The sequence below is a fragment of the Cebus imitator genome, unplaced genomic scaffold (genome assembly GCF_001604975.1).
Source record: "Cebus imitator isolate Cc_AM_T3 unplaced genomic scaffold, Cebus_imitator-1.0 Scaffold18, whole genome shotgun sequence".
NCBI classification, from domain to species: domain Eukaryota; kingdom Metazoa; phylum Chordata; class Mammalia; order Primates; family Cebidae; genus Cebus; species Cebus imitator.
This window is the reverse complement of record NW_016107333.1, coordinates 12,582,196-12,592,264: the sequence shown is the minus strand read 5'-3', so window position 1 is coordinate 12,592,264 and position 10,069 is coordinate 12,582,196. Positions and strand designations below refer to the sequence as shown.

The 10,069-nt window shown below is 44.3% G+C and overlaps 1 protein-coding gene across 1 annotated transcript in view; it reads left to right on the top strand.

Annotated features, from left to right (window-relative positions):
• The first annotated feature begins 9,337 nt into the window (after nt 1-9,337).
• The window catches only part of TMCC3 (transmembrane and coiled-coil domain family 3), a 311,857-nt gene continuing 311,125 nt past the window's right edge, over nt 9,338-10,069 (top strand). Inside the window, exon 1 of the mRNA XM_037733748.1 lies at nt 9,338-9,399. Within this exon, the coding sequence (XP_037589676.1) occupies nt 9,391-9,399 (9 nt within the window). The 5' untranslated portion in view covers nt 9,338-9,390. The remainder of the gene's footprint in view (nt 9,400-10,069) is intronic.

The window sequence follows — 10,069 nt, the reverse complement described above, 5'->3', positions numbered from 1 at the left end:
GTCTTGCTCTGTCACCTAGGCTAGAGTGCAGTGGCGCAATCTTGGCTCACTGCAACCTCTGCCTCCCACGTTCAAGCAATTCTCCTGCCTCAGCCTCCCAAGTAGCTGGGACTGCAGGCACATGCTGCCACAGCCAGCTAATTTGTTTTTGTATTTTAACAGAGACAGGGTTTCACCATATTGCCCAGGGTGGTCTTGACTCCTGAACTCAGACAATCCTCCTGCCTCAGCCTCCCAAAGTGCTAGGATTATAGATGTGAGCCACCGTGCCTGGCCTTTTTTTTTTTTTTTAAATATGTATAATATGTAGGTTTCACCTAAATGAGATTATACTACAGATGCAATTTTAAATTAAACTTTTCACTCAGCAGTATGCCGTGGATATCTTTCCATGCTGAATTATACAAAGCAGCCATATTCATTTATGATTAAAAAGTAATTACTCTTAAATAAAAATGCTATCTGTTCCTTAAAAAAAGTTTTAAGCAATACAGAAAAGGACAAAAAAGAAAAGCAGCACATTTCTCAAAATCTCACCACCCAGTAATGAATATGAACACAATACAAAAAGCCTCTCTACTTACATGTAAAGGTAGAAGATGAGAGAGTTTTATGGCTACAAAGATTATTTTAATTATTAAATTAAAGTTTGTTTTATTTTAACACAATAAAAAAATCTGTAATTGAACTAAAGTAATTCAGTTTCAGATAACTTTTCTTTCCCCATCATGGGAGAAGTTACTAAGATATGCCTGAGTTTAAGAAAAAACTGCAGAAATGATTAAGAGTTTAAGTATTTCTTTTCTGTTTCAATTTTGGATGATCTCAATTGGTTCCCTGCAGATAGAAGATGAAGTAATTAGCACTCATACTTCCTTTCACACTCCTGTACCTCCTGATTTTAAAATCTTCCTATTATTTTTACTTTGTCAAGATTGGTAACATTTTCAATTTGTTCCATGGCTAGAATTCCATCAGTTGTTTAATCGTAGTTCTCTATGTAAATTCTTAACTGCCTACCATCAGCAGTTTTACCTTTTACCTTGGGGTCTTCTGTTCCTGATTTTTTTTTTCCATTCATCTCCTGCTCCTGCTTGGCTGGATTTTTTTTTTCCCCAAGAAGGACTTGTGTGTTTTACTCCCTGAGTTCTTTTATGCTTGAGAATATCTGCAGATGGTTATGTGTAACTTTCTTAGTTATTCTCTCTCCAAGCCAGGTAGACTGTGTGTTTGTGTGTGTGTGTGTTTGTGTTTGTGTGTGTGTGTGTGTGTGTGTGGTTTTGTTTTTAGAGACAGGGTCTCACTCTGTCACCTAGGCTGGAGTGCCCTGGTGTGATCATGACTCACTGCAGCCTCAACCTCCTGGGCTCAAGCAATCCTCCCACCTCAGCCTCCCAAGTGGCAAGAACTACAGGCGTGTCCCACCATGCCTAGCTAATTAAAAAAATATATTTTTTTTGTCGAGACCAGAGTCTAGCTGTGTTGTCCAGGCTGATGACATTGTCTTCTGGCTTGAGATGTTTTGGGCATGTTTGTATCCATTTCTTTTCCACCCCCACCAACCCCCATCTTCATGGATGATTTGCCTTTTTCTGCCTAGATATCCAAATAAATATTTTCTCTTGAAAACTGTTAACTTAACCAGACTATGTTTTGATGTCTGTTCAAAGTATATATTTATACTGGCATACAGTGTAAATTTTCCTCTGCAGATTCAGTTCTTTCTTCATTTTAGAAAAATTGTTCCTGAATTGAGTGTCTAAATGCGTATTTTGTTACATTTATTGGATTATCTACATCAATTAGGGACATCAACTATCTTATGTTTGATTTTCTCTTGGTTCTCTTATTATCTTATTATCCTCTCCCTAATTGCTTTACCCCCTCTTTACGCAAATTATGTTATTTGCGTAATTATCACAAGCCTTTTACTATCCATTAATTTAATTTTCAATCATGTCTTTCCTGTTACTTGGCATTTCTAATTTATATATTAGATCTATAATGGCATTGTTTCAGTTTTTGATTCATTTCTTTAGCTCTGATACCTTTTTGGTCTCTCTTGGTCATTTTTTATCTCAATTTTAAGGTCTAATTTACCCAGGTTCATATTCTGAAGGCATTTGTAGTGCAAAGCACTACCTGGGGGATATGTTTCATGGACTTATGTTTTATTCCATACTGGTTTCTTTCCAGCATATACATTATCTTCCTTCCTCCCCACTCCACCCTTTTTTGACTGTACCACATTTACATGGTCTTCTTTTCATCTCAATCTTGTTTCATAGGAGCTCCTCCAACCAGATCTTTTTGTAACAGTTACATAGTGTGAATGAAGTCTGCTTGGCCCCTGTCTCACTTTATCTCAGATAAGTTTGTTAACCTCTCTCTTTGAGCTACAGTTTTTCTTCATTATATCAGGTATTAGGAAGAGGAGAATCTGTGATCATGATTTAGTCTGTTATCTTGACCTGAAATTATTAGGATGATATTTTAAAATGCAAATCTCATCCTAATGCCATATCTTGCTTAAAACTCTTCAGTGGGTTTTTAAAGCTTTTAGGAAAAAGGTCTAAACTTCTTTCCTCACATCCAAGATCCTGTATTATTTGGCTTACCTCCCTTTCTAACCTAAGGTCTCCCATCACTCTCTACCACATTTGCTAACGGCTCACAGGAGGCTTTTTCTGGGCCTAGATTAGAACTCAGAGCCCTTCTCAACACAGGGCTTCAGGTAGCCTATTGGCCATCTGGACTCTAGTTAAATTCCATTTGTCTTTCAAAACTTAGTTCCAATGTAACCAAAATGGAACTGATGAGGAACCAAGGTTAAGACTAGGATGGCGACGGTGGAAATGGAAAGGGAGAAACAGTGTCTATATCCACTGCCAGAACTGGAAAGATATAACCTTTATAACTATATAGCTAGATGATCATACTTAGTCATAATTGTCTTTTCCAGTATGGTGTAATGGGTTTTAAACCCAGACCACCTGGGCTCAAGACTTAGCTCTGTATGACTTGCTATCTGTATGACTTTGGGGTGACATTATGTAATCTTTACGTGCCTATTTCCCTATGAGAATTAATTAATGTGTGTAAAGCTTTCACTAAAAATATGCTCAAAAATGTTACTGTTTTTTATTAAAAGGCACCATCGCGAACAACAATAATGGTCCCGTACCACCCACAATGAATACCTGATAACCTGGGAGCTGTCCATGGTGCTAAAATAGTGCTCCCCATCACATGACAATGTCCCCACAGTTCGTCATATTTTTAGCCCCATATAGGGTAAATCCCTAGTTACATCTTTCCAGCTTTAGCAGTAGATGTAGAAACTGTTTCTCCCTTTCCATTTTCACAACCACCATCCTAATCTTGACCTCGGTTCCCTCATCAGCTCCATTTTGTGTGACTGAGGTTAGCCTTCTAACTTGTCTTTGTAACTCTGGACCATTTAATCTACCATGATCACATTCTCATCCTCCAAATACTTCTTAATATGAAGTCATATCCCTACTTACTAACTCAAGGGAATTTCAAAGGAGTATTTTATTTTATTTTTGAGATGGAGTCTTGCTCTGTCACTCAGGCTTGAGTGCAGTGGCTCAATCTCGGCTCACTGCAGTCTCAACCTCCCTGGGCGCAGGTGATCCTCCTGTTTGAGCCTCCCAAGTAGCTGGGATTACAGGTGCGTGCCACCATGCCTGGCTAATTTTTGTATTTTTTTTTTTTTTTTTTTTTTTTTTTTTGGTTTCCATTTGCTTGGTAAATATTTCTCCGTCCCTTTAATTTGAGCCTACGTGTGTCTTTGCACATGAGATGGGTCTCCTGAATACAGCGCACTGATGGGTCTTAACTGTTTACCCAATTTGCCAGTCTGTGTGTCTTTTAATTGGGGTATTTAGCCCATTTACATTTAAGACCGATATTGTTTTGTGTGAATTTTATCCTGCCATTATGATGCTAGCTGGTTATTTTGCCCGTTAGTTGATGCAGTTTCTTCATAGTGTCCATGGTCTTTGCAATTTGGTATGGTTTTGCAGTGGCTGGTTTGGGTTTTTCCTTTCCATATTTAGTGCTTCCTTTAGGAGCTCTTGTAAGGCAGGCCTGGTGGTGACAAAATCTCTCAGCATTTCCTTGTAGCTGGGACCACAGGCACATACCACCACACCTGGTTAATTAATTTTTTTGTAGAGACAGGACCTTGCGCTGTTACCCAGTCTGGTCTAACACTGCTGGCTTCAAGTGATCCTCTCACCTCAGTCCTCCAAAGTGTGTCATTATAGGCGTGAGCCACCATTCCTGGCCATCTCTCTCTTTTTTTTTTTTTTTTGGAGATGGAGTCTTGCTCTGTCACCTAGGCTAGAGTGCAGTGGCGCAATCTTGGCTCACTGCAACCTCTGCCTCCCACGTTCAAGCAATTCTCCTGCCTCAGCCNACGCCACCATGCCCAGCTGAATTTTTGTATTTGTAGTAGAGACGGGGTTTCACCATGTTGACCAGGATGGTCTCGATCTCTTGACCTCGTGATCCACCCGCCTCAGCCTCCCAAAGTCCTGGGATTACAGGCTTGAGCCACCGCGCCCGGCCAATTTTTGTATTTTTTTATAGAGATGGAGTTGCACTATGTTTCCCAGGCCAGTTTTGAACTCCTGGGCTCAATCGAAGGAGTAGAAACACTGTAAATAGCAACATGAGGGGATAGTTAAATGATAATATATCACTGAGAATGTGTATATTGAGCAGCCAATAAAGGTAATTATTAATGCTATGTAAAAATATAGAAAACATTAATCAAGGGAAAACAGTAGACTATAATATGGTTTGAACATCATTCATTCATTTATTAAATATGTACCAGGCACTCCTGTTTTGGGGTAGGCCATGGAGATGTCAGAATTAAGATAGTCCCTTCCTTAAAGGAGTTAGGGGCTAGCAGGAGAGGTAGCTGTGTTAACAAATTGCAGATGGACATGCATTTGGACGAAGACTACAAAGGAGCATGGAATTAAATATGTAAGTAGCCCTAGGGGTGCACGTCTGGGTGAATTTTGTCTTTTTAAATACCCATTAGGGGGTGAACTACGGCACAGGGCCTTAGAGGAAAGAAGAGAACTAAATTCCTATGACAAAGGCAACACACAGCTCTAGGTAAGTTCTTTCCCACTCTACCCTGCATTTTCAGGCCACAAAAAGAAGAAAAAGAAAGATCAATAGAATCACAGAAAGAAGAAAAAAAGATCAATAGAATGTCCAGGCCTTGGCAAGAGCAAGAAAAGAAATAGCATAGCAACCATTCAGATCTTTTACAGCAAAATAAAGGACTCAGAATATCCTTAAGTGACTGTGATATTGCAATAAAAAATAAAAATTAAAAAGTCACATATCCCAGGGTTCCCTTATAATGGTTTGACTGCCACCACCATTACATTGTGGCTTATTCCACTGTACCCTTTGAATAATATTCTTGCTGGGCATGGCAGCTCATGCCTGTAATCTCAGCGCTTTGGGAGGGCTAGGTGGGAGCATTTCTTGAGGCTAGGAGTTTGAGACCAGCCTGGGGAACATAACAAGACCCTATGTCTACAAAACAAACAAACAAAAAATTGTAGAGGTGGGTGTGGCAGCATGTACCTGTAGTCCCAGCTACTTGAGAGGCTGAAAAAAGAATATTCTTCACTCTTCACATTCAAGTCTTGTATTTTTTTCAAGCTAATGACTCATCTCCTTTAAGAATTCTTTCTTAACTAATGTGATTTTATTTCTAGTATAAATATTTGAAAGTCAGTTTTAATGGATATAAAATTCTTGGCTCACATTTTCACCACTTTGAAGAAATTCCAGAGAGAGAAGAGTCTGTGTGGTACATTAATATCCACCTATCACAGGTTAATCTCGGGTCTGGAGTCAGATTGGGGTAGATGTCTGTCACTAATTAAACATGCAGCCTTTGGCAAATTGTTTCATCGAGATAAATGTTAGTTTCATAGTCTATAAAATGGAGAAGATACAACAATTTTGCAGAGTTTTGTGAGGATGAAACAGACTGATATATGGTTTTTCACGATGCCTGGAACATATAAAATAACTCAATGCATGTAGCTGTGATACATGCTTCCTTGAAATTATTCTTTATCTTTCTCAGGGAACTATGGATTTATTTAATCAATAATGTATATCCTGCCCCCCCCACCCATAGTAGGTATTTAATAGATACCTTATGAAGGATTCAAATTTAGGAACATGGTAAAGAGAAACAACATTTAATTACTAATGCTTTTCTAAATGGAGGATGGTAGAAATTATGCTAATTGGTAAGATTTCTTATCTACAAAAAGCAGAATAAATTATCATTTTTCTTTTACTATTTATGTAAAATTGTAAACTAGTTTCTTTTTGTTCAATTTTATATCAAATGCCTATCTACCTTCATAGGTAATGAAAGAAGTAAGCTTTACCTCCTGATGTTAGTATGCTTCCTACTGTCTATGAATCCAGCCTGTGGATCAACAAGGTTAAATAGGCCTGGTGTGGTAGCTCACACTTTTAATCCCAGCACTTTGGGAGGCTGAGGTGGGCGGATCACCTGAGGTTGGGAGTTCAAGACCAGCCTGGGCAATATGGTGAAATTCTATCTCTACTAAACATATAAAAAATTAGCTGGTCGGGGTGGCAGACATCTGTAATCCCAGCTACTTGGGAGACTGTGGCAGGAGGATCGATTGAACCCAGGAGGTGGAGGTTGCAGTGAGCGGAGATTGAGCCACTGGTCTTCAGACTGGGCCCAACAGAGTGAGACTCCACCTCAAAAACAAAAGCAAAAAAACATTATTTCGATCAGATATCACATTTGCAGAGCAAAGAGTATTAGTTAGAAGGAGCAGAAAGAGGTGATGTTGTGGAAGGCAGCACAAGCAGTGTTAAACAAGGGGTTGTGGTGAGATTACACAAACCAATGAAGTGGCTAACACTGTTCCCCCAGGTTAAGATTTCTTACCATGCTGAGCAAGAATACTGAGATGCTAATACTCACATAGTAATATTCTAAATTTTGAGCTTTACTTCTGGCTAGGCCTTTAATGCATCTATTTAGTCCAAGTTTTCATTTTACAGATGAGGAAGCTAAGGCTCAGAGATGTCAAGTGACTAATCTGACTTATGACAAAAGCTCATGTTTTTACTTCCAGGAACACCTTTACTCAGCTGCACCTTTTCTATGAAGCAGAGGAGGGCAATATTGCATGGGCATTCAGTGAGTGGGCTATCATGTCAGACTGCCTGAGTTGAAATCCAGGCTGTGCCACTAACAAGCTGTGTGATCTTGGGTAAATTACCTACCCTCTCTGAGCTGGAGTATCTGCCTCTGAAAAACCATAATATCACAGTACATACTTCATAGAGTTGTGTGGATTGAAATGATAACACAAGTATGGCTCGTAAGTACACTTACTAACATTCTTATTTTCTCAAAGGCAAAAACATAAAAGCTCAATCAGAAGAGATTTATATCCAGGGAGGAAAAACCCCACTGTATACAGATCATAAGATAAAGTAAAAAAGGGACGAAGCAAGTATCGTTGATTGTCGTTTCTTACACTTCCCCCTAACACATCAGTCACTCCTCCTCCCCTTATGTGTGCTGATAGATACCAAAGAGAAATCCAGATGAAATGTTTTTATTCATTAGATCATTAAGGTACTTTGTGTAATACTATGGTCTCTATAGTGCTGCTGACAATCAACGTTAGAAAATTATAAAGGTATTTCTTTGACAGTGGTGATCTGCCAGAATAATTGGCATAAAGGCAATGCCAAAGCTGAAACACTCAGGAGAAGTGTTTACCCGGCACCAGCCTTTGCATTCCCACTGCTGTCTGCCTGCATACCTGTCACAGCCGCTTTGAAAATACAAGCGTCCTTGGATGCTTTTCAAAGGATTCTTTGACAAACAAGAGATATTTTTTCCACACAAAATTCAGGCTGCCTTGAGTTAGTTCCGTGCTATTCGATTTACTTTGTTCAGCAGTCGAAGCAGAATGGAATCAGATTTCTTCCTGAAAGACCTTTCCACATCATGCCATCCTGTTCTTGTGGATTTAGATCCTGCCTTCTGGGCTCAAGGGTATGCAGTGTTTTCATGATTAGGGGAATATGTCTTTTCCCCGTTCTCATCTTTTTCCCCCCAGAAGCATTAGCATTTGGGGATGGGCTTCCCGCGTTGTTTGGAAAAGTTGGGGTGAGGTATGGAGGTCGATTGTGAAAAGAAAGCTGTGCACGCAGGGGACTGCTAGGAAAACCCACAGGTTTCGCTGGAATGAGGATGCAGACCCCTTCCCCGCCGAGCTTCTTCACCTGAATGAGACCAGGCCGTATCTGTTCCACGGTGTTTCCTCCAACCCGTGGAGGAAACACGGGTAGACCTGCTGTTTACCACTCTTAACTCTCTTCCCGCCCCTCCCCGCAAAGCTTTATGAATGCTCAGGACTTTCAAACAACAATCGCAGATTCCAAGGAATAGAAAAGGGCCGGCGCGGGGGCTCACGCCTCTCATTCCAGCACTTTGAGAGGCCGTGGCGGGAGGATCGCTTGAGGTCAGGAGTTCGAGACCAGCCTAGGCAAAATGGCAAGTCACCCGTCTCTACAAAAGAATAAAAATACAAAAATTAGCCAGGTGTAGTCAAGCGTGCGCCTGTGGTCCCAGCTACTGGGGAGGCTGAGGCGGGAGGATCGCTTGAGCCTGGGAGTTCCAAGCTGCAGTGAGCCGAGATCGCCCCGCTGCGCCCAGCCAGGGGGGACAGAGAGAGACCCTGTCTGAAAAATTAAAAAGAAAACGAAAAGAGTGGGAACGGACATTAGCGGGCCACATTTCCTTCCCATGGGGAGAACTGTAAGGCGATACTTTTAAGACGGTGAGAATTGCGGTCTGCACTCTCCGCCAATCCCCTCTTGCTCTTCAAACTTGGGGTCCCCGCAGAGTGGGCCCAGCGTTCAGCCCCAAGCTTCTCCGGCTCAGTTCTGGGGGCTGCGGGGCCGGCATCGGAGACCCGCTCCGCTCCGGGTCGGGCGGGAACTCGAGGAAGAGGAGAGGGGCGCAGCGGCCAGAGGAGGCTGGGACGCTGCGACGCTGGAAGAAGGGCCTCGGGGCCCGGGGCCTCCACCAGCTCGGCGCGTCTCGCCCTGCTCAGTGCAGCCGCAGCAGCCCGGGAGAGCCCCGGGGACCCCGCGGCCAGCGTGCCCCTGCCCCTCCCCCTGCCAGATCGGCGGCCGCGGCGCAGGCGTGTGCAGGCGGGGACAGCGCGGAGCTTCTGGCCGGCGGAGCGCCGCCGCCCGTCCAGCCCGCCTCGCGCTAGCGTCTCGGGGCCCGGCCCGGACGGCCCCGGCACCATGCGGAGGGTGAGTGCGCGGGGTCGGGGGGGGTCGGGCGAGAAGAGTGAGGGCGCTGCGGGGCCGGACGTCGGCGGGGAACCGGGGCGCCCCGGGGGGACTGGAGAGGTGAAGGGGCACCGCGGGGACCGCGAGTCCGCACTCTTCGCGGCAGCGTCTGCACGTCGGAACCCTGGGCTCGGGCCTGAGAGGTGGGCTGCGTCCGGCGCTCCGCCCCCGCGCCTGCGGACGAGCCACTTCCCGAGCGCCCTTCACGCCAGCCCGGCTGCCTTCTGCTGCCCAGCGCCCCGCTCCTTCCTCGGGAGCCCGGGCAGGTCTGCCGAGCGTCGGTGGGGCTCCCTCTGCGCACACCCCAGGGAAGGAGCCAGCCCTAGGTCCGGGCCAGGTGGGCGACCCGTGGAGACCGGGGCCGGGGTTGGGGGGCGGTGTGGCTCGCCTGAAAGGATGCTGCGCTCCGGCGTTTGGAAGGCGCGAGTCTCTCCAAGGCACCGCCCGCCGACGGCGCGCAGATCCTGGCCGGAGGCGCACTCTGGGGCTGCGGCTGCTGCTTCACCGGCAGGTGTCGGGGGCTTCGCGCTCAGCCCTACTCTCCAGCCAGGGCTGTCTGTGGAAAAAAGAAAAACAGGCTCAGCTAGAGGGGCTCTTCCACCTCCAGGGACAGCTTGGGGCACTGGTGCTG